The following is a 25,087-nucleotide window of genomic DNA, read 5'->3' on the forward strand; positions in this document are numbered from 1 at the left end:
TCTAGGTGAGTTCTTCCTCAAGAAGCAGATAGACCCTAGCTGGACCCAGCATTCCAGTCCACAAGCTGGGCCGGACCCAACTAAGTCCCTAAAAGGGGTCCCAACTTAGCTGAAGCCAGGACCCTGCTACATAGATTTTTAAAATTTCACCTATAACTAATACATTTCTCTCCATCTTTCTTTTAACACCCACATGTGTGCACACACACACATTAGTCACAGCTGGATTTTGAACTTTTCACTTGTCCTACTCTTTTGAGATCCACAGGTGCTATTGACCGTTGGATGTTTACTAGAACAACAAATGAAGGAGGTAATCAGTTCACAGCCCGATGAAACAGAAGCCTCCCCACCTGAGAGACTCGAAGCAGGACCTGGAAGCCGTGAAGAACCCAGGGCCCCACAGGCAAGGAGGCTGCCCCACAACGGCCACCTCGATCTCTGAGTTCGAGCTCCCTTAGTCCGGGTCCCCCAGTACCAAAGTCCCAGAAAAGAGAACCTGGCTGCCCAGCCATGCTGGGGTCCTCCCTGTGCAGAAATTTACACCCAGGATGGCAGGCAGGTCTTGTCTTAGTAGGATTTCTGCCAGAGCGCCCCCGGTCTTCCCTTTGATGGGTGGTGTTGAGTCCTTAGAGAAGAGGATCAATGGATGGGCAGACTCCCCAAAAGCTTTATAACAGAGCTCTGTAATGTGAGATGAAGGCGCTGTTTCACGAAAAGCTTAGCTGTTGTGGCTTTGAGGTGCCATGCACTGTGTAACTTCCAGAAGATGAATCAAAGCAGCGATTCTTGACGTATGAGCCCTATGACCTTTTCAGGGGTCCGAGAGGTCCTTCCTTTCCCAGCTATATATCGGTGTAAAGCTGGATTCTCTTTTCTACTTAAAGCAAATATATCTCAACAGAAGCTACATCGCAGCAGATTGGAGGCAGAAGGAGATACTTCAGCCATCCTCCATGAAGCTGGACATCAGAAAGACTTGTAAAAATGTAACACAGTGTCCCTGTTGTCAACTTTTTGCTGTTGTTTTGGAAAACATAGTTCCCATAAAAAATGTTACTCTTTAATGGGAAATGTAATGGGTTTACTGTTGTTATTTTAAAATGATTATGTATTCTATAAATGTCTCAGCTTTAATTTCTAGTGTGGTGAGTCTTGATAGACAAAACCCACATAACCAAAGCTCTTTGGGAACCCCAGTCATTCAGAGCATAAAGTGGTCCTGAGGCCAAGAAGTTGGGGAACCATGAATGAGAACCAGAAGACGGTCCCACGTTCCCTCCCCCTCTGGTCTTCCGTTTCTCCCTCCTCCCTGGGCCTCCTGGCCCACAGCTCAGAGGGGCACTGCGTCTTGGTCTCTCTCCAGCTTCTCCATGGAGAGTCCCACCTTGCTGTCTCTCTGCTGGGCTTCTGCAGGGACTCGAGAAAGAGTCAGGGATCTGAATGTACCTCAGCTCCTGAGAGCTCTCCCTGGAGACCTGAGTCAGACTGAACACCAGGTAAAAAGAGGATTCTGCATTTCACATTCTCTGGTTACGAGCAACCCCCGCTGGGGTGAAAGAACCCACCCCCTGGGCCAGGAGCCCAGGCAGGAAGACTTGGGTCTCTTCGAGGGTGTGTTTTGCTTTGAATGCATCTTCTTTGATAACAATTGACAAAAAAAGTTCTGGCTTCTCTGCAAAATGAGCCGTCTATGCTATGGGAAAGAATTCTTGGTAAGAAATATGACTTTGGGAGAGAGGAAGACTTCTCTGGCTGAAGGGAGCAAAAGGGTTTCAATCAGTCACTGAAGATGCACTCAGGAAGCAGCTCCACCCACTACAAGGCGACTGCAGGCGGGGCTCGGGGTGCCCCAGAGTGGGAAATCGCACCACTCCACTTGAACAACAAAACATGCAGCAGATCAAGCGATGGGTGTGTGGATAATGACCGAAGTAGGAAACCCAGAAGTCCTAATGTTCAAATCCAATTCTTCCTTCATCTTTAAGGCAAGAATAAAGAGAAATTTCCTTCTCAAGAAACCCTGACGGGGTAAGTAAAGAGAAGCAGGAATTTCTTGGAAGGATGTGGAGGAGCTGAGAGACCCAAGGGAAAGCTGAAGAACCAACCTGCAAACAGAACAAGGCAGCAATCAAGGTGCAGGGTCTTCAGGGCCCACTGTCAGGATGAATCATCTTCAGTCTCTGAAGAAAGATTAAATTCCCAGAAGAGAGTTGGACTGGCCAGCTTTGGATACCTGCCTGCCTCTTGCCTGGGCAACTTTATTGAGAGTGCCTGATGGCGGAGGGCATGGTAGGAGGGGAGATGGTTATTCCACCAAAAGAGGGTGCCAGGAATGATGGTAGGACAAACGTTAGACGTCCATTACAGGAAGACTCCCCCAGTGGCAAGCCTGCCCAGAGAGATGGCCCTGAAGCCCACCTGGATTTCAGAGGCAGAGGCCGGAGGCGGGCGTAGCTGTTCAGCGCAAAGCTGGCAGTGTGGCAGAGAGCACATTGCCAAAAAGTGTTTCATTATAAAATTGATGATATCCTCATTGAAAAGACTAAGAAATCACAGAAAAGTCTAGAAAAGAGAATTTCAAAAGTCACCTACAATTCATTCCACTCCTGAGAGTAACCACAGTTAACATCTGAAGGTGTTTTTCTCCTTCTGTGGATTCTTGTTAACATATTTGAGAACCCATCGTGTGTCTGGCTTTGGATTCAATGTTTAAGCAACACCTATTAATCCAACAGGTGCTGGAGGAGTATCTTGGCAGCATTGGCCTAGTAAATGACTTGCCCCATAGCTAGCCTACCTGGTGGAAAAGGCAGAGACCCTTTCGGGCTCATTGTTCCACCCACAATGGGGACCACGCGTCCACTTTGCCCAGGTCGGCAAGTTGCCCTCCATCCCATTGGAGGTTCTATCTGGGCACCAGCCAAGGTGGGTGGGAGCTTCCGCAGACACGGTTCTATGTGAAGAAGGGCCCCATCTCCACTTTAGAGCCCATGGAAGCTCCTTGTGTTTATGCTTCAGAGAACTGTGACTGTAGATCATTCCTATGGGTTTCTGCAGGTTCTGTGAATTCTACATTGTCCTTCTGACATGAATAGATCACATTTCCGCCTGATCTTTAAAGATGACACTACCTTTTTTAAGTCATTTGAAATGATGTCAAGAATATGCTTCATAAATAAGCCAGAAAGAAAAAGAAAAATACCATATGATATCATTTATATGTGGAATCTAAAAAAAAAAAAAAAGACAAACAAACTTATTTGCAAAACAGAAACAGACTCTCAGACATACAGAACAAACTTGTGGTTAGGGGGACGAGGTGGGAGAGGATAAATTGGGAGTTAGAGATGTGCAGATACTAATTGATACATATGGAATACATAAACAACAAGTTCATGCTGTATGGTGCAGGGAATGATATTCTATGTGTTATGGTAACTTACGGTGAAAAAGAATATGAAAACGAATATATGTATGTTCCCATATGACTGAAGCATTGTGCTGTACACCAGAAATTGACACAACATTGTAAACTGACCACACTTCAATTAAAAAATATATATATACACACACACAAAAAAAGAGAACATGTTTCATGATAAAGAGTGAAATTCCTAGGAGGAGGGGATTGTGGGAGGATCCAAGTTAAAATGAAGCCATAACCACCTTCATAAAGTGCCATGTAATACAGATGTTGTGTACTTAAATTCCTGAACTTGTATATTTAAGAATCTAAAACTGAGAGCTTGCTTGTTTTAACCTTTCCTGACATTTGCTAAGGGATGGAATTTATGGTGATGAAGAGTTCAGGAGTCCATCATCTGGAGCTGGAGAAATCTCTACCACTCAGGCAGTGAAGCCTCAGGAAGAGCTAGTCACATTCCTACTCACAGAGTCTACTCTTAGGATTGGATGCACTCACTCTTGAAAGACTCAAGCATTTGTCCGTAGAGAAGTATTATTCATCTTTGTTTTTCAACTCATCCTATGTGACTCATCTTCCAGCCTCCCATTCTCACATCTCCAGGGAAATCTGTTTTCTCTACTAAAACCCTTTATCTGCAAGGAAAGGGGATCCCGAGGCCAAGACTGGGGGGCGCTGGGCTTGGTCTAGTGATACATAAGCGGCCGCAGCGCAGGGGGCTCGTACTGCTCTGATTATTCCTTCCACGAGCTCCTGCTCTTCCCTCATGTCTTGTTATGGCTTCTCAGGGGTCTGCCTCAGCCCACTTCTTTTTTCAGTCTGTTCTTCCTCCTGAATGATCTTGCCTGCTCCAGGGTTCCAACTCTCTAGGGAATTGTGGCTCCTGAATTCATATCTCTAGCCCAGCTTTCTCTCAAGTTCCAGACCCCCTTATCCACAGGCTATTCCCCATTTCTACCTTAAAACTGTCACTAGCACCTCAAGCCCAGCATGTCCTCCAAACTTAGTCTTCTTCCTGTATTTCTTATCTCGGTCAATGGCACCATGACGCTGCCAAGCTAGAAACCTACAAGTCATCACAGGCTCCTCCCTCATGCCAGCCTCATTCTGGTCACTAAATTCTGTTTAATTTACTCATTTGGTCACTCAGAGAATCAATGTTAAGCTCTTACTCTGTGCCAGGCATTGTGTTGGGTATCTAATGCTGAGCAAAAATGGGTCTCTGACCTCATGGGGCTTATGGTCTAGGTGGGGAAACAGACAAACAATGTTATGAAAGAAATAGGCAGAGTTATGAGTGTTTAGTCTGGGAGACAGGGAAGGCCTTGAAGGAGGGACACTGAAGGGGGGATCTAGAGAACGCCTTAGGAGTTACCTAGATCAAGGGCTGGGGTGGGGGGTTCAGGTTCTAAGAACAGCGTGCGCATAAGTCCTGAGTGAGGTGGGATGAGAGAGCCAAGGAAGCCTCCATGGCTCAAGTGTAATGATTACGGGAACAATGATGAGAGAGGAAACTGGAGAGGTGGGCAGAGGCCCTGCTGTTCTGCACCTTGTAAGGACGTTGCCCTTCTTCTAAGAGGACAGAGAAGGCTGAAGACTTCTAGCAGGAGGCTGGGGGCGGGGAAGAGTTGAGGGGTAACAGATGTCAATGTGAAAAGCACTCTGGCTACAACATGGAGAGTGGACTGGGTGGGGCCTGAGTGGACTGGCTTCTTTCTTGCCCTCATATAGCCACGGTCCACAGTCCAGAATCTGGCTGTCTCTTCCCTTCCAGCAGAAGACACTGCTACTATTGTCCCCTTACACTGTACCTTCAGTGTGGCTGTTGGACTTACTTTTCAATGTCTCAACAGAAAAGACAATCAGTGATTCTTCACTGTGCTCAGAATAAAGTTCAAACTCCTTAGCTGGCCCACAAGTCCAGACAAACCTGGCCCCTGTCTCCCTCCCCAGTGTTACATCCAACCATTTGTCCTCAGGTGTCCTATGCCTTAGTCCACGAACAGGGGACTCGAGGGGTGGAGAGCAGTCTGAGGGGGAAGGCCCAAGGCAACAGCAGTATCCGAGCCAGGGCTGAGGCTGAGCCCCAGGTCCAGCGTGGTGAGCTGGCTGAGAGCACAGAAAACTGGCCCAAGTCAGGGTTGCACACACTTGGCTTCAACTTCAGGCAGTGACTGTAAGAGTATCAAGGACCAGCCCTTGGGAAGCACCTGGGGACAAGGCATCTGGAGGCTTAGATGTAAGACCAGACATGTAGTTTCTGGGAGGTGGGGACTGAGGACAGGACCATGAGCATTGAGAGAAGGAAACTTAAGAGTAGAACCCCGGCTGCTGGAGAACTGAGGTTTCAGGATAGCCAGGATGCCAGCTAAAAAGGAAGGGGCTCAGAAGGTCAAGAACAAAGGCTGACTTGAGGATGGCCTGGTCAGGAGAACCATGGGAAAGCTCTTTACATTCTACCCATCAGGGGAAGAGGAGCCAGAACGAACCCTTGAGTATGAGGGACAAGGGTCTAGGTGTGTCAAAGCAAGGCTGGAGCTGGAAGGACCCAGGGAAAGGGGCCAGGCGGTGCCTCCTGTCCCTGACTCTAAGATCTTCATGGCTGTGGCTGGTCCACGGGGCCTGCGCTCGTGGAGAACAATCAGTTTCAACCCAGTGAACCCCAAAGAGCTGTGATGGCGTGCGGGACCCACCCCACCTCACACTGAACGAAATCTCAACATGAGTATGGCTCTGAGAGCAGCTCTGCAACTCTGAGGAGAGTCTCTGGAGACCATGACTGTGCCCAGTTCACACGGCAACCAAAAGACTATGACATACTTAGAGGGCGGTGAGGTCACAGAGCGCAAGCTTTAAAGTAGGCGAATCATGTGTGCCTCATGTATTTTTAAAAGAAACTTCTGAGAAGAGCTCAGAACAATTTTTTCCCCTGAGTGCCATTTCCCAAAGGTACTCACAGCACAATAAGGTGTGACTGTAATGGCTGCACTGAGTTGTCTTCTGGACAGTGTGAGAAGGGACATAAAGAAGGTGGACAGGGAGCTGCGGCAGCTGAGATGCATCGACGAGCTGGGCGCGCGCTGCCTGTGCGACCTGTACATGCACCCCTACTGCTGCTGCGACCTGCACCCCTACCCGTACTGCCTGTGCTACTCGAAGCGGGCGCGCTCCTGCGGCCTGTGCGACCTCTACCCGTGCTGCCTGTGCGACGTCAAGCTGTACTGCCTTCGGCCGTCTCTGAGAAGCCTGGAGAGGAAAGCCATTAGAGCCATAGAAGATGAAAAGAGAGAGCTTGCCAAGTAAGAGAACGTCCCGAGAGGTTGACAGCCAGGGTACCAGCCTCCTCAGTTGGAAGGCGGTTGCGGGGGGTGTGTGACAATCAACATCTGAACAAAGTTGTAGTGGGTTGAAGGTAACGACCCTGGTGACTTAGCAAAGATGCAAGAAAAGAAGAGTAAATGGGTTCATGATGGGAACTGTGAGATTCTCTAAAGACAATGTAATGATCTCGATTGGCAAGGCTGTTTTTGGCATATAGCAGGAGTGCCAACATGATAAATAATGTGGCTCTAATGAGGGAAAGAAACAGGGGGTGTCATTAAAAAGCTATTGGAAGTAGCAAACTAAACATTTTTTCTGGTTATGAGGAAAGTGATTTGAGTATATTTTGGCTTACAGAAACGACTACAGGAGAAGTAATAATAATTGATCAAATCCTTAATGTTTGCCAGAGGCTTTAACAGGGGAGCAAATTGAACAACAGAGGCATTTCTTTGGTTTTGTAGGAAATCCTTTCTCCTATTCCCCAACTCCAGACGACTTAACATTCATCTGGAATTGGGTTTATTATCTGCTTCCCCCTTCAACTGTAGTAAAGATTGTGCAAATAAACGACAGAACTGAGAGTCGTCGTTTTTAGAATAGAGTTGAAAAGTTTTTAATTGAATTGGGTAATTTTAAATGCACTTTAATATTTTTAGGTTTTGATCGCATTTTATTTTTTGCCTGAGAAAGCTTTCTTTTTCTAACTTCCTACGTATGCCATTTAGTCTGTTACTATGATGGAAAAAAAATGGTTGAAAGCACTGTCCCATGGTTAAATAAAATATGATACATCTATACATTGGGATGATACATAGATGTAAAAAGAACCAATAAAGCATTTTAAGTATTGATACATTAAGTGAAAAAAAGCAAGGTGCAGAAAAATTACTTAAAATGCTACTATTTTCTAACAGACACAAATAGATGATCTTTTTCATTGAAATTTATTTGACATATATCATTGTGTAAATTTAAGGTGTATAATGTTAATTTGATACATTTTATATATTGTAATGATTGCTGTTGTAGCAATAATTAGCACCTCTATTGTGTTACATAATTATCTTTTTCTTTAGTGGTTGTAATAATTAAGTTCTAGTCTCTTAGCAAGTTTGATGATTATAATACAATATTTGTTGTCTATATTCACTATACTGTGTATTAGATCTCTAAGACTTACTAGTTATTGCCAGTTTGTATCCTTAAAGAACATGCTTCCTATCACAATGATAGATTAATAGATTAGATGACAGATAAATAGATGAGAGAAAGAATAGATGACGGATGGATGAATGGATGGATGGACGGCGGGGAGAGAGAGGGAGAGAATGAGGTCCTTGGCAACAGTGATAGTGACATTTCACTGGAAAGAGCAACAGGGCAATTATTGTCCATTAGTCATTAGTCACCAAAGGTCAGGAATGGACCTCCCTTAATACTCTGAGATGGGGTATTACCAGTGAACTCATCTACACTCAGTCTGAATGAATTTTAACTTTTATTCCTTCGAGTATCAAGTTACATAAATTTCACACACTGTGAGTCAGGTATTCTTTTTCAAACACTTGGTTTAAATGAAGGGTTACTTGTGAGCAGATCTGTGTCCATTCTCCTTGTGCCTCTGAAACTCAAATACCCTTGATCCAAGTCCACTCAGCTTGGTCTCCTGTCTGTCCCCACTCTCTGGACTCTCCAGGTGAGCTCTTGACCACCTGAGGGCCCTCTGCCTGCTCCAGGAATCCCTACTTAAGGACATGCTGCAGAAACAACTTCAAGCTTAATTCTTGACAGTGTGGTTTGTACAAGAGGTAACGTTTTCTATGGTTTGTGATACTTTTCCTGACAACGTCTGGATTTTTGCTGATTTTTTTTTTTTTTTTTTGCCTGCAAGCAGTTTATGAACCTGGTGATGTCTTTACATTAATTCCCGGATCTCTGAACTGATAACTCTGAGACCATTTTAGAAATGACCTCAGGCTTGCCCTCTCGTGCCTCCTGCCAGCCACTTTCCCTCCCATTCACGCCACCTCGGGAAACCCCCCTGTGCTCCGTTTTTGGCAGTTTGACATTTCACTAGCCTGAAAATCTTAGTGTCACCTGCAAACCTAAATATACAAATTTCTGAATATGGATGAAAATGTTAAATCCTGATCCAGCTCCAACCCTAGATGACTCTCACTATTAATTTTTTTTCCAGCAAAATGCCTCTTTTTTTCCCTTATCTCTCATCTAGCTCCTAATCCCTGACTAAATAGAGCCAGAAATATCACATTGGTTTAATTTTTTTAAAACAATCTTTGGCATGAAATCTTGCCCAAGGCTTTCAGAGTTTAGAAATCATATTCACATGACCTTTTACTCCTTAAAGACAAAGCTAGCAATTTGGTTAGGCTATGACATGTCCTTTCAGATGCCAGCCTGTGTTGCCCAGAAGGCTCTTTACCAAAGATTCCCTGGTCTGTAGTTGCCATGGTCCCATTGTAATTGTTTTCCTATGTGAGAATCTATCCCCTCTGACTTTGGGTGTTCCTTTAATAACTGGTTAGAAGGTTTGGCTGACCATATAATTCCTCCCGAGAGTTTCTAGAGCCTTGCTAAGTGTAAGTTATTTGATTGGGGTGTGTGTGTGTGTGTGTATGAATGCTTGTGTGTGTTGTGTTTTTTTAGACCAGATACAAAAGTTCCAATTCATTTCCATTGTTTACTGAGCAGCTGCTTCAAAAGATACCTTAGCAGTATCTTCATTACTAGAGACTCCAGTAAGTATTTTTGTTTCTTGAGCTTTTTTGATATTTTTTTCCCTCCCCAAATTGCCTTTTGCACTCCAAGCACTAGGCTTGTCCCTGACTCTCCCTTCCTTTTCCGGATTGAGAGAGACTGAGGGGACTGAATTTGGTTTCCTTTGTAAGAAGCCATGTGACCAGCCTGATGGAAGTTTGCACCTGACTGACCACCACACCGTGGGCTCGCGGGCCTCAGTACTCCAGTGGCAGAGGCAAAGCCAGCCCCTCCTCAACCCTGCCCTCGGGAGCTGATTATCTGATTACCCAGCCTGCGTCAGAGCGGCTCTGACACCTGGCCCCAGTCCTTGTGGGCAAATGAACCCTAGTGGGCATCGGCGCCTAGGAACGCCCCGGGCGCCACCCCCGCACCCTTGCTGGTGCCCGAAACTCCTCCTGAGACTGCGTCTGCCCACTCATCCGAGGATCCGTGGTTGGCCTGCGGCTCAAGGAGGAATTCCCTCCTCAACCCCCACACAAGGGGCACCATCTCCTGAAAAGTTCAAAAATCTGCCCTCTCATTTCTTGCTTCCCCCTCACACTCTGAATCACTCTCAGGGGGAGGCCGGTGACCGTCAGCCCTCAGGGTGAGTTCTTTGTGGCTTAGCAGTGCCTCCCCAGGCCTTTAGGCCTCAGGGAACTCCGTCCAGCTTCCATCCTCTGACCCACAGGTGGGGGCATAGTGACACTGAGGGAAGCCCACAGACAGGAGGAACCTGGGGGCTTTCCCCTGGCGGAAGGCTGGCTTTCCCACCGAGAGGGAGTCGCTGTTGCCCCCTGTGTCCCTAAGCCCTGGGAGCGAGTTGGCTCCTCACAGGTGTTCAGGTGCACCTGTGTTGTGCTGCGCTGCTCCTGCTGAGTGACATCTTTCTCCGGCCTCATCCAAAAGTCAGGAGAAGAGAGACAAGACAAGAGGAAAAGGGAAGAGAAGAAAGGAGAGAGTGGGAAAGATTCAACCGAGTTGGATGGGTCTTTGGCAGGGTCTAGATTAGGGGAAAAAGTAAAGTACTTCAAGGATAACTAGAGGAAAGCCTGCCTGCCTTTGCTGCAGAGTAGAGACGGGCAGTTTCATCATGCTCGTTATTTGTCACCTGGCTGAAACTGATTCGTACCTTTGTGAAGACAGCTGGCGATCTCGCTCACCTTTGCTGTGGCAGAAGCACATGCAGAAGGCTGGTTGTCTGTTCGGGTGAAATTCAGCTCCCTCAGGAGAAGAGGTGACAGCCCGCGAGGCAGACAGACAGCGCTGCCCACTCGCTTTCCCAGCTTTCCCAAGAGGCTTCTGCCACCAACCAAAGGGGCTGACTTGCCTGTTCAGTGTGACCGAACTCCACCCTCTTGATAACAAGAATAGCAGTCCATCTCCCTTTGCCCAGAACCCCACAGGCCAGGGAAAACCGCATGTGGGGTGACAGGTACATTGATGGGCAGGAGTTAGGCTGCGAGTTCAAAATTAAATCTGACAGGTGAAACGTGGTGCCTGCAGTTTCTCCTAAACCCATGCATCCCCACCAATGACCCCTGAACTGGAAGCAAAAGGAAGAAGAAACCTGACCTGGCCAAGACTTTGTGGGCGGCTTCCGGAAGGCCCACATTTGTGAGACCTCTGTGCAGCTGCTGCAGAGACAAGGTGGCCAGAGTGACAGAAATAGAGGAAGAGGAGGCATCTAAGTAAAACAAAGACAAAAACAAAGAACACATGGAATTATACTCCAAGACTCAGATTGCTAAGAGGAGGAGATGCATCTGGGAGTGGCGTGGCTTGTAGTCTGGCTCCCAGATCCATCTCCTTCGGAAGGCAAGGGGGCTCTGTTGGGACCAGCCACGGCAGAAATCGTGATCTCTAGCATCCCGCTGGGGATCCTCGGCTCTTCTTGGTGAGGCCCAGCCTCATCTCCTGTTGGAGGGTCTGAGCTGAACAGAACTTGGACTCTCAGCCCACGCCCACCACATGGGAGGTTCATGAGAGACCCGGGAGCACCCATTCTGCTTTGTGCTTCACTCTTGGCTTTGGCTGTTCAGGCTTCATGCCTGCGGTCCATCCAGAGAAGGCACAGTGCGTCTCTGGAAGCTGATCTCTGCCCATCCAGGGAGATAGAGTGCTTTTTCTCCTGTTTCTTGTGCAGAGGTAAAGATTTTAGAGAAAGTCCAGTTTTCTTCCTTACTTCTTAGCATGGCCCACAGGTACCCTGACACCTGTACCAGGGCATGAAAGATGTCTGGGCCCCACTTCACTGGAGGAACCTGGGGTAGAAATGGGGCTGAATAACCCTCACAGTCATCTGGGGCCCTTGGTATCCTCCAGGACAGCGTTCTAGTTGATTATTCTTAATTAGCCACTAAAAGCCTTGGTTTGTAACCTTCCGTACAAGGGCTCCTACTGTTGTTAAATCAATCATGTTGGGGTTATCAAGTGAAAAATACAAATTCAAAGCAACATGTATAGCATGATTTTATAGGAATACACACAAAACTCTATATATGTGTGCGGAAATACACACACACACACATACAAGAAAGTCTAACACCAAATGTTAAATGTTATATAGGATTTATAGGTATTTTTTTAAAATCCCATCTTCTTGCTTATTTATATTTTCTGAGTTTTCTATAATTAACTTGTATAACTTATGTAACAAAAAGAAGAAACTACATAAACAAAATTCCGCATAGAAAGCAAGAATTAAAAATGTATCTTAGACCAATCATCCAATCAGAGTCCAGACTCCTCAAACCGGGAAGCACACAGGCCAAGACCTCCCTTTGGAGGCTAAGAGATGCAAGATTTGCCAGGAATGTCTCTTAGAAAACAGATTTTTGTTTAATTTTTGTTTAGGAAGAAAGTGGGCCCCAAGCAGGCCCTGGGCACGCAGGGTTGAAGCCAGGCCGCCAAGTCCACCGAGAGCTCAGGCCTCCAGCAGCCCTGTGATGTAGCTACTGTTATCTATCTCCATTTTACAGATGAGGAAACTGAGGCACGGAGAGGTTAAGGGGCCTGCCCAAGGTTCCACAACTAATAAGACGAGGAGCTGGGATTTAAATGCAAGAGAAAGTGGTGATCATTTTGTAATGCACAGAAATATCAAATCACTATGTCGTGTGCCAGGAACTAACATACTGTTGTAGGTCAACTGTATTTCAAAAAGACCCAACCAAACTACCAAACAAACTGACAGAAAAAGAGATGAGACTTGCAGTTATCACAGGTTGGGGTGGGGCAGGGATGACTGGATGGAGGTGGTCAAAATGTTCAAATGTCCCGTCATAAGAAAAATGAGTACTAGGGATGCAACATAGGTGAATAATTCACGGTGCTGTGGGTTATATAGGAAAGTTAAGAGAATACATCCTACGCGTTCTCATCACAAAGAAAAAATAATTTTTTACTTAATTTTGTATCTGTATGCGATGGTGGATGTTCACTAAACTTACTGCGATGATCATTTCACGAGGTCTGTAAGTCAAATCATCATGTTGTACACCTTGACAGTGCTGTCAATCATATCTCAGTAAAACTGGAGGGAAAAAGGAAAAATTAAATTAAAAATTAGTGAACAAAGGAGAAAGATCTGGAAGGCCAAGCAGCCATCTGTTGTTAGCAGGGCTTTACCCGTGGGAGTGTGATTTACAGGGGAGGATGCTCATGTTCCACTTTACACACTTCTGTAAGGTTTGACTTTTCACAATGACTAGCGTTTACTCTTGCTCTTTAGGAAAAAAAAAAAAACAGGGATCAAAATATTGCCTGTCAAGCCGTGTCTGAGTTCTGAGGTCTGAGCTTCTTCCTCCCACCCTTTCCTCTTCCTAAACTCCAGATTGAGAAGAACAACAAATAGAATTCTGGCCTCCTCATGCTGTAGCAGTAACATTTTAGGATCGGTGAACGTGTGTGGCTTTGAACCTGATCAAGTCAAGGTTCGAGTGAAGGACGGAAAGGTGTGTGTGTCAGCCGAGCGCGAGAACAGATACGACTGCCTGGGATCGAAAAAGTACAGCTACATGAACATCTGCAAGGAGTTCAGCTTGCCCCCGTGTGTGGACGAGAAGGACGTGACCTACTCCTACGGGCTGGGCAGCTGCGTCAAGATCGAGTCTCCCTGCTACCCATGCACTTCCCCCTGCAACCCCTGCAACCCCTGCAGCCCCTGCAGCCCCTGCAGCCCCTGCAACCCGTGTGACCCTTGCAACCCATGCTACCCCTGTGGGAGCCGGTTTTCCTGTAGAAAGATGATTTTGTGAAGTGTAGGAACCCAAGACTTAGGAGAATTCAATTAACCAGCCAGGCAGCTCTTCTAGTGTTTCTCTCCCCCTGCCCATGGCCCGTGTTATTCAAGAACGTAGGAACCTGAATACATAACTGCAATCCACTGGTGGTGTGTGCAAGTCTTTTGGTTCAACCCCCTGCAGAGCCTCTGCCTGGTTAGGGGGCATTGGAAGAATGACTGGACGGGAACCAGAAGATGAATGGTGAGACCTGGCCTCCCATATGTTCCTCCTCCCGTGTCCACACCCCGCGACCGCCAAATCCCGGGAAAAGATACTTTAGAGGAGGCCATCTCTAGATATTTTTTCCAAGTGATTCCATGACATGACCTAGCCCAGAAACCAGACAGTCAAAGCAGAAACTGAGACTAGCTGGGGTTGAAGGCAAGTGTTTTTGCAAAGCTTTGGCAATGGGGACAACTGGAGAGAAATGCCTCCGCAAGTGACATGTGGTTGGGGTTTGACTGGGGCAACGATCCGAGTACAGAAGTACATGGCAGAGAGCATGCTCCCTGACGGAGGGTGGGGTGGCCATCCAGCCTGTCATGTCTCAGCACTCCTGTGATCTGGGGAAGTGGCCAGCTCTGGGTCAGGGTGGTTTGCCACCTCCTCAGGATTTATTTTAACTGTTTGCTTTTCTCAATTCCTAAAACTACTTTTAGGCACAGGAGTTCAGTTCAAAGTTCCTGAATGGCAAAGTACAGCTTTCACAAAGTGATAGCGTGGTTCACATGCACTTGGAATCCTCGTGGACACGACCCATGAGTCATCCTTGACCACCAAGACAGAAATAAGTGCAAAGGAAGCAGGTGATGATGGGGAGGGGCCAGAAGGAGGACATGGGCTGGTTTCAGGTCTGACTCTTAACAGGGAACGTAAAACCCTCACGTTTGCGCAGTAAGTCTTTTCATCAGTCTCAGCTGCACGTGGGTTAAAACAGTGGTTCAGCTTTAACTGCACATGGGAATCACTTGGGGACCTTTAAAAACATGGGTGCCAAACCATAAAAGATAAAACTAAACATACACAAGAAACAAACAAATAAACAAACAAAAAGAAAAAAATTTAAAAGAAAAAAGTTTTAAAAAAGAAAAAGAAAAAAAATACCAATGCCTGTGTCCCATCTCCAGAGATCCTACTGTGAGAGATTTGAGATGCAGCCTGGGGATCAAGATTTTAAAAAGTCTTCCCCAGTAATTCAATCACACAGCTAAAGCTGAGATGGGGTCTTAAAGCTACCCCAGCCTTTTTTCTTTAAAAGCTTCAAGTTCAAGGCTAAAGAATATTGATGGTGGTAGCAAACATATTTCGCTTTCAGCTGAGGGAAGTGATGGCCTGCTAATACAACTGGTGAAAAAAAACATTGAACATGTCAAGAATCTATTACCTAGCAACTAGGCTTAAAGGAATGTTTGTGTGTACCAAATGGGAGCGTTCCCTTTATATGTCTTGCCATATTTTGATTAAGTCTTCATAAACATTCTAGTCACATATTTTTGAAATGAATTTTGAAAAAATTCATGCTGTGGAGTCAGTGCAATCCCACTGGGGTCTTAAACCAGTAGGAATCCCTGTCCTCTGGAGGGCATCATTCCCGGGCACGCTTGGCAGGAGTTCATTCTTTTTTTCACCCACCCGCCTGCTCACCCTCCTGTTCATCCAAATTCATTCATTCGTTCACCCAATCTGCCCGCCAGACTTTATCAGTGTAAATGCCAGATACTGTGCTCTACAGTAGGGATGGAGAGAAAGAAATGCCCAAATTAAATTCAAGGAGGTGCTTGGCGGCATGGGGAGAGGACTGAGTTCCAAAGAAAAGGAACTTACAAGGGCTGGGAGAGGCCTGAGGGGCATTCCCGAGGGGCCTTGGGCATTTTCTTGGAATGCATTGGTGACGTCACTGCCTCCCAAGACGCTTCAATGAAGCCAGAGGCCCCTCAGCTTGGAGCCTGGCCTGAGGCTGCTCACCCTCCTTATAGGGAAAGGCTTGATATAAAAGCAAGTGTTTGTCTACTTGGTACCTGCTATGACAGTGCCAGGAGTTATTGTCAGTGAGAAGGACCTTTCCGGGAGCTTCTCACAGTGGAGGCAAGACCAACACCGTGATAGAACTGTCAAGACACTTGACAGTGTGTAATTAAGAACCAGATTACACGGTGCGGATGTGAAGTGCCCTCTAAATCAGAAAATGGGCGGGGAGGTGCGGCAGGCCCGGAGGGGAGGCGTTGCTGGGGTGTGGGCCTTGTCTGAGTCCTCGAGGAAAGGTGCAAGAGGGGCTTCTTCCCCAGACTAAGCGGGTTCCTGAGGACAAGGAGGCAGTGGGTACAAGAGAGGAGAGAGAAGAAACATTTGCTGTTTCCAAAACTGACTGTCACTGGTTGGACGGACCGTGGGGCGTGGACAGCTGTGCGGTGGCCTTTAATGTACTTTCAGATCAGAGTCCAGCTACAACACCCTGCTCCACCTACCAGGGTGGAGACAGGAATGGAAGGGACCCTGGACGAGCAGAAGCACGAGGTTGGCCCAGAGGGCAAGACGAGGGTGGCTCTGAGCTTCTTCCCTGTCCAGTGTGTTACAATGAATAAACATACAATTAAGTAAAAATACCACCTTCTAATAAACATGCTTGGTACATACTGTAGGATTAGGGTCACAGCTGAAGATGACTGCACTTCTTAGCGAGCACAGAATACATTCCATAGTTGAAGACCTGTTTTAATCCTATCAGAAAGTTTCTCAGGTGCATTCATACCCAATGGATTGTTTGCGTAATTTCTTTCAAAACTCATGCAGTAAAAAGCAAACTCATAGTACATCACTTTATAAAATGATAGTAAAGATCCTCAGTTGACTGTCTTCAGTTATTGCAATTTTATTTAGTGAATTGTTCATGTCCCCAGAACTAGTTTTATCTCAACTTCCCTTCCCTACCCAGACATTCCTTATTCTTTCTCTGAGTCTGTCTCTCTGTCTCTCTCTCCCACATAAATCCTGTAAAAGACACAGACTGGAAAAGGTAGGGCCAATCTGATTTAGCCTTTTGGCTGAGAACATTATGCTGAAATCTGAGGTAAAATTGATCTTGAAACCAAGAAGACTGTGGGTCTGCAAGCAGAGTAAAGCGGGAGGGTGTTTTTGGATAACCCAGATGGATTCAAGTGAAGTTTATAGGGTTTTTGGCATTTATCATAGCAGAGTTCTCATCAGACTCCTGGATGAGTCACATGACTTGTGACTGTGGGTGAAAGGTCCACTTAGACGTTACCCCCAGGGAGCACCTGCTTTTGTTATTGACCCAGCAGCTCATCTTTCCAGTCCGCAGATGTACGCTAAGTATTGGTTCCTAACTCTAAAGGTAAGAAACAAAACCAAAGTACAACAACCGCTCAGGACTCTGGATCCTGATGAACACGTAGAACTCGACAGCCAGACTTCAGCACTCTTCTCCCTAACCAGTCCCCAGCCCCGATACCTGTGTTAATCACACAAAGGTCAGCAAACCTGGCAGATAGAGCACCACACCCCGAAGGCTCATAAACCTGGCCTTTGACAGAGACTGAAGCCTGTGATTCCAGGCCCTGGGGTGCTGCTGACAATGTGTCAGTAACAGGAAGAATCCTGGAGCCAGGATGCCAGAATAGGTACTTGAAATCCAGCAGTCACGGTCCCTGAGGCAACTGGTCCACCACTGAGAATCCCTTCCTGTAGGTCATCTTTCTCTTTGCACCGTAGAGAGCCTCCCCAGGGAGCGTGGGTCTGACCCTCTGTGGCTGGAATAACCTCTGCTCTTAGTGGAATGGGGACCACCAAGTGTCAGAATAACTGAAATCTCCAGTCTGGAAGGTTCTGGGGGAAGATGCCCCTTTTCTTCAACTAAAACTTCAGTGATAACTACATCTTCATACACTAAGGGAGGTGGTCTGAGAAGAGTTTGACTCCAGCTTGTGAATTTTTTGTATAAATTGTCATTTTTTTTAATACTCACAAACTTGTAGGGCAGAAATTCTCACAGGGAGTGGTGGGATGGTTCATCCTTGCTCCATTTGGGAGAAACGAATGGCTGGAGTCTTCTGGAGGCTTCTTCATTCACTATCTGGCATGTGGACTGGGGTCACTCCTGGTCTGGCCTGTGGTTTTAGATGAAAAATCTTACCATGGTGCAGAAAAGGTCACACTTTATTACACACATAAAGAACTGCTTTCATTGAAAACAATACACCAACATAAAAAGAATCATAACATTCAGCATTAAAAATGTTTCCACTAATGGAATGTTTGACATGAATCCTGCGTTAGAAAATTACAGGAATATGGTCACCACACCTATGAAAACTAGAGACACAATTAAGCTTTGTTCACTGTTTTCTTCCCCCCATGTGTTTGTGGTCATTAGAACCATTTAAATTGAGAATGGCTCAAGGTTCAGTGTTTGTTCTAGACATATAATGAGTTTATACCCGGGGCTTTCCAGGACAGCCCAGATTTCAACTGACTATATCCTGGTGTGGGGATGGGAGGCTGTGCTCCCCACATGTTGCCTTTGTGTGCTGAGGATCTCCTGATCCAGGTGTCAGAGGGTTAGGACAGATCATTTGGATAGCATCTGAGACAGCCACGAAACAGCAGGGTACAAGAACAAAAATGCTACTTGAGCCAAGCTGGCAGGCCTTGAAGAGGCGGGCAGAGGTGGCAGGCGAGCATGAGGCCCGGATGTGTCTGGGCGAAGGACTTGACAATAGGTTAGGCAAGCACCTGGGAAGAGGAAGCTGGCTTAGTCACCTTCCAGGAGCAGCAGTGTCAAACATGTTTTAGCCTTCGGGGCCCGGCCACGGGCTTCTGAGGTGGTTCCACCAGCTGGGAATTGGGTGAGTTCTAGGAGGGGGGCCTACAGGGTTCATTTGTGGGAGAAACCTTCCTTCTTCATGTGAACCCGTTCGAGGACCTCCTCTGTGCCTGGCGGCCTGGGAGAAGCTGGGCAGGGGTTGCAGAAATGGCCCAAACCCAAATCTTTGCCTTGGAGGAGTTTTCAGTCCAGTGCGGGGGACAGACCAATGAAGAGGTAATTATATTTCCCCTTATCAAGGGTTCCTATCCACAAAGGACTAAGCACGGAGGGGCCCACGGAGGGCAGAGCCACTAACCGCCGGGGTGACTCAGGCAGGCCACCGTGTGCTGGGCCTCACACAGTCCCTTCCAAGGCCTCTCCCCTCAGTGCACTAACAGGGAGGATAAGGGGAACTGCCCCCCACCAAAACTCCCTTACCCTTCCAGGCTCCTGGGGCTCCTTTCCCTATTTCCCCCATTTAAGGCCCTGTCAGAGTCCAGGTAGGAAACAGTACACTCAGCTGGGATTTTTTTTTTTTTTAATGGAGGTACTGGGGATTGAACCCAGGACCAGGTGCATGCTAAGCATGCGCTCTACCACTGAGCTACTACTGCCCCCCTCAACCCCAACACACACACCCAGCTGGGATTTTTGAAAGGCTTTCTAGTGCAGTGACTGCAGAGGTGTGGGTAGCTTCCCCTAAGTAGTAAGAGACGCTAATGCCTACAGCAACTGCCAGCAGAGGGAACCCGCTCACACAGGTGACCCGCAGAGGCAGGGGAAGGGATGGCGTTACTGGTGCCCTGGTGACAGCTGGCGTCCCGCGTGAGGGGCTGCTGGGCGGGAGCTGCACTGTAGAAGCAAGCAGCTGCTGCCAGAAGGACCGCCCTACAGGTGAAGTGGGAGGAATAAACACCCCACCTTTCCTTCCTTCCAACCCCTAATTGCCTGACAGTGCACTGTCTGATCCCGGGGCAAGACCCGAAAGCAGGGGAGCCTGTGATGTCGGTCAGTTCGGTTAGTCACCTCGGGCCTACAGCAGAACAGAGAAGAACTTAATATGGAACTTTTGTTTTTAATAGTTATTTTTTAAATTGAGGCATGGTTGATTTACAGTACTATACAAGTTTCAGATGTACAACATAGTGATTCCCAATTTTTAAAGACTATATTCCGCTATAGAGATTATAAAATGTGGGCTAAATTCCCTGCACTGTACAATATATCCTTGTAGCTTATTTATTTTATGCATAATAGTACCTCTTAACCCCCTACCCCTACCTTACCCCTCCTGGCTCCCCTCTCCCCACTGCTAACCACTAGTTGGCTTTCTGTATCTGTTAAGTCTGTTTCTTTTTTGTTATATTCACTTTGTTTTATTTTTTGGATTTCACATGTAAGTGATAACCTACAGTGTTTTTCTTTCTTTGTCTGACTTATTTAACATGGAATTTTAGAGTTAATAGAAAATAACCCATACTCCTTCCTTCCTCCCCCTCCTCCCTTCCTCCCTCCCTTTCTCTCTTCCTCCTTCCTCACCTGCTTTCCTGCTTGTCCTCAGGGCATCATGCCAGGCATTGAGGAATTAGGGATCAATAAGCCAGACCCAGCCCTCAACTTTAGGGAGCTTACAGTCTAGGAAGGAGACAAATAAAGAGATATAGAGAGGGATGGATGAGCTCGGTCAACAACCCTGGGGTCTGGTTTCTCGTCTCCAAATTCAGACTATAGAGCTCCTTCCTTCTAAAACTACAGAATCTGAAGGAACCCCATGAAAATCCTTAGTCACAGTTGATTCTAGAAAGCCCGGGTGATGGACCACTTGGAATTTAGAGGCAAAATGCTCCTCAGCTCCACGTCACTATCCCCCATTCTCTCTGCTATTCTTCAGCATTTCTATCCCTTTCCCTTAAACCTAGGCACTCTTCCTTAAAGTGTAATAGGGGATAAATTCAGAAGAACATCTTTTAACTTCGGGATGAAGAAAAACAATCTGAGCAAGACAGGGTACGCAGAAGCCGTAACAGAAAATACAGATATATTCAGTTACACTTTTAAATACTGCGAGGCAAAAATCATAAAGTCAACAGAGAAATAATAGGCTAGGAAAAAAATAGTTGAAACCTGGCAAAGTTTACATCCTTAGTAGACAATTTGAAAAGCAAAGGACAATTTAAAAATGGGCAAGAAGAATATTTATAGCAGCTTTATTCATAATCTCTAAAAACAGAAAGCAGCCAGATGTACTTTAATAGGACATGGAATGGATAAACAAACCGTGGTACATCCACACAATAGGATATTATTCTGTGATTTTAAAAATAAGCTATCAGGTCACAAAATGATGTGGATGAACCTTAAAAACATATTGTTAAATGAAAGAAGCCAATCTGAAAAAGGCTACATACTGTATAGTTCCAACAATATGAGATTCTGGAAAAGTCAAAACTATAGAGACAGTAAAAAGATCAGTGATTGGCAAGGATTTGGTAGGAGTGGGGTGGAGAGTTGAATAGAAGAGTGCAATTGTTTCAGGGAGGTGAAACTATTCTGAATTAGACCATGATCATTTACACAAGACACTATGCATCTGTCAAAACCCATAGAACTTTACAGCACAAAGAGTGAACCAAGTATATATTAAATCATTTAGGAGGTCAAGGGATCCCAGGATTGGATGCAGACTGTGATGAAATAATCTGTATTACCAATGTAATAAAACAGCTCCCTGAATAGGGTTAGGGGAAGGGTGCTGACTTAAATAGCTTTGGCAATGGGTGGATCCATAAGGCTATAGGCGAAAAGAACTGCACATAAAACTGAAGTCTACTCGATGAAATCATTTCCCATCAGGGACACAGGTTAATAATTCTGATACTGGCATACATGTGTCCTGGAAATGAACAACTCAGTAAATACTGGTGTATGGTGGAAGCCAGGCTTCTCAAGGGTGGAGTGGGCAGTTGCAAATAAGCATGGGAAGTAGTCTAGACTATTCCACTTAGTAATGGATTCGAGTTGCAGACATAGGAATGAACTCATGTTTATATAAAAATATTTGTAGATATGTATCAATACAGAGATGCATATACGTTAGTAGGTTCACGTATATTTCCTTGCTCTGTCAGCTGAGAGGACATAGAGGCAATAACACCCCAGCAGCAATGAGCATACCTCGTACCCAGACCATGGTTTCTGATTCCATTGTCTCATAAAAGAAACAAGGACTCAGAGTAAAAGCTGATTCAAGGATAGAGCAGGAAATACGAAAGCAGCACCTTGAATTACTAGAAAGTAAGAATGTGCTTAAAAAAACCCAAAACCACATTGATAGGGGTATGTCTAAAGGTCACAAGAACTGTCTGAAGGAGATCCCAAAGCTGGGACAATTTGAGCAAGAAAATAAGTAAGATAGTTTTGGATTATAACCCAAAGTATAAAGTAAATATCCATTCATCCAAATGGAAATGTATAAATGAATGACTGAGTGAACAATAAATGAGGGAAACAGACAAATCTCTCATGCAGAACAATTCCAAATAATTTACCTAGATACCTTACACTCATAATGCCCGCTCCTTAGGTGGGGGCCGCACCTAGAGATTTCCTCCTAAACAGTACAGTATGGAAGAAAGGGGAGAATCTAACAAACACTGCCTCAGCCAGGTGCTCAAGGTCAACGTCCACAGTGGTAAGTCATGTTGATAGTAGGTACCCTATCCCCAGTCTAGTCCTGAGAAGGAGATCAGACAAGTCTCAGGGACATACTACAAAATGTCTGACCAGCACTATTCAAAAGGTCAAGGTCATCTTTCAATAAGGAGCATCTGAGAAGCTGTCAAGGCCAAGAGAAGCCTAAGGAGCTGAAATAACTAAATGTAACATGGGGCCTGGATGGGATCCTGGGACAGAAAATGGACGTTAGGTAAAAACTAAGGATGTCTGAAGAAATTGTGGATTTCAATGAATAGTAATATATCAATATTGGTCCATTAATCATAACAAATGTGCCATAGTGATGTAAGATGTTATTAATGGGGGAAACTGGGTCTGCAGAAGGAACACAGCCCTGTCGACACCTCCATTTGGGAACTTCCGACCTCCAGAATTATGACATTAGATTTGTGTTGTTTTAAGTCACTGAGGTTGTGGTACTTTCTTACAGCGACAACAGGAAACAAACACAGGGTCACATTTAAGATGTGATTCATCACTGTTACTTGAGCATTTCTGAGTTCCTGAAGGGCGATTTTTTCACGGGATAAAAGAAGTAGCTTGAATAGTTCAGATTTCAGCTGCGGAGGGGTCAGCCCCATGGGAGAGAAGTGTGAAGAAAACCTTAAAAGATTACAAAACTTGTTGAAGGAGGGCCTGGGTCCTCAGCCCGGCTGTGCATCAGAATCAGCTGAGGATGCTAGAACACTCCTTCCAGAGGGACTCTCACACGGGCCCACAAGGGGACATGCACGGGGATGCTCAGCGCAGAGCTGCCAGGGCTGGAGGACCACGTCAGTGTTCTCCCAGGGAGGCCTGGGAGAATGGAAAGTAAGGTGTGCAGAGATGAGAAGCCAGGAATCAGACATTCATACATCAATAAAGATAGAACCTTAAAGCATAGTATTACGGGGGAATAGATAAGAAACAATCAACGAATGTACATTCAAAACACATACATGCAAACAATGCTATATATTTTATAATACATGCATGTTTAAAAACATATATCAAATCTGTGGGGTACTCTCAGCAGAAGGGATCAGGGATGAAGAGGTCAAATAAGAAATAAGATAATACAAAAAAATTAAAAGAGAGGGACTATGAATGCACTGTGATGGTAAGTGAAATACATTGAGGAGTCTGATCAATTCAGTTCTGTGCCTGGGCTCCAAAAAGGAAGAAGGAAAGGTTCAGGTTAATGAGATCCAGCTCAGGGCTGGATCTGTGTCATTTTTAGAAGCTTCAGAGATGATTCCAATGTGCCCCAGAGCTGGGAACCTGAAGCCCACGCTGCAAACAGGCAGTTCTGTGGATAACCCTCTAGAGAAGAGGTGGCCCTGGGGACAGCAGGAGGCGGCGGTGGGGACATGGGGCCCCTACAGCGGCACTACTGTGATAGAGCCATAGTAACATGGCTACTTCTCTTCCTGTATTTTCTAAATTACTTTGAATGTCATCATATTGCATATGTATGGAATATATTTACCTTTATTATATATATTTACCTTTATTATATATATTTACTAAATATATTTTTTAATGCCATTGACTTTTTTTAAAAAAAAAGTAGTTCTGAGTTTCTGGGGAGAGTTAAGAGCCTGGAGGGAACTCAACAGCCACTTGAGATTTTAAAGAGATTTTTGAACAGCAGCAGGTGCCAAATTCAGCAAAAATAAATGTTAAGCTGCAGTTGAAACGAGTTAACACTTTAAGGTAAGAAAAAGTCTTAGCACTTATATTTAAAACATGTCCTTATATGTTGTATTTCATAATTTAAACACAGGAAGTGCATTTAACTAATATTTGCTGTCTAAATAAATGATAAGCTTAGGAAAAGTAAGTGGAGGACCCGAATGGGTAGAACATGTTAGGCTGGGTCCTCTGAGAAGCAAGTACAAGACAAGATAAAATGAGCAAGAATTTTATTAGGGGAAACATCTGTGGGAGGAAACTGGGCGGGGAGCTAGAAGAGGCTGGGAGAGCCTGGCTTCAGAGCACAAAGCCGGCCTGATGCTGAGTGAAGCAGAGAGGGAAGGCAGGCAGGCAGGCTTGGTGGACGGTACTAAGATTGCCCTGCCGTCTAAGGAAGGATTGGCGTGGCTGCCAGGGAGCCCCGTAGCCGAAATCACCTTCAGAGGAGGCCACACACCCCAGCAACAGGCCCGCCTTCATATCTTTGCCACACTCCCTCACTGGCTGGAAAAGCCTTGGGAGGTGTGGCCTCCGTGTGAACGGGTGATGATTTCAGAGCTGGGCTGCCGGGGCTTTCGGTCACTTAGGCTCCCTGCAGTGGGAGATGAGTGACACATTCTCACGGAAGGCACAGAGAGCCTCAGTTTTGTCAGGTTTGTGAACTAAGCCCAGTGTCTGTGCGTGGCGGGCGGAGGACTTGCTCCATGCCGGCCCTATGCTGGCTGCTTTTCTCTTTTCTCATCCTCGCAGTAGCCTTAAGAGACTCATGCTGGAACCAAACTGTGGTTCTCCCTGAATTTCAGACCCCTCACCCTTTTACCTCCAGATAGGTTTGTGTTGCTGGATTAGAAAACAGTAGCTGTGTCGGGGAGGGTAGAGCTCAGTGGTGGAGTGTCTGCTTAGCGTGCAGGAGGTCCTGGCTCCAACCCCAGTACCTCCATTAAAAAAAATAAACCTACTTACCCCCTTCACCCCAAAGAAAGAAAAGAAAACAGAAGCCGCTCATGGCTAACCTGCCTTTCTGCCTTTTGCTTTTCAGAAGTGTGAGTTGTCCGCGAA

At 45.9% G+C, this 25,087-nt stretch overlaps 1 protein-coding gene across 1 annotated transcript; it reads left to right on the forward strand.

Annotated features, from left to right (window-relative positions):
* The first annotated feature begins 6,263 nt into the window (after positions 1 to 6,263).
* ODF1 (outer dense fiber of sperm tails 1) lies at positions 6,264 to 13,898 on the forward strand. The gene is made up of 2 exons (XM_006212166.4): positions 6,264 to 6,726; positions 13,347 to 13,898. Exons 1-2 carry the CDS (start codon positions 6,407 to 6,409, stop codon positions 13,768 to 13,770), a joined length of 744 nt encoding a protein of 247 aa, XP_006212228.2. The 5' UTR covers positions 6,264 to 6,406; the 3' UTR covers positions 13,771 to 13,898.
* Positions 13,899 to 25,087: the final 11,189 nt, after the last annotated feature.

Source organism: Vicugna pacos, chromosome 25, assembly GCF_048564905.1.
Source record: "Vicugna pacos chromosome 25, VicPac4, whole genome shotgun sequence".
NCBI lineage: Eukaryota > Metazoa > Chordata > Mammalia > Artiodactyla > Camelidae > Vicugna > Vicugna pacos.

Excerpts from the sequence above, each read along its gene's own strand:
- ODF1 (XM_006212166.4), top strand. The coding sequence starts at position 6,407 with ATGGCTGCACTGAGTTGTCTTCTGGACAGTGTGAGAAGGGACATAAAG. Across the intron at positions 6,727-13,346 it reads GAAAAGAGAGAGCTTGCCAA|ATTGAGAAGAACAACAAATA; the intron begins GTAAGAGAACGT and ends CCTAAACTCCAG.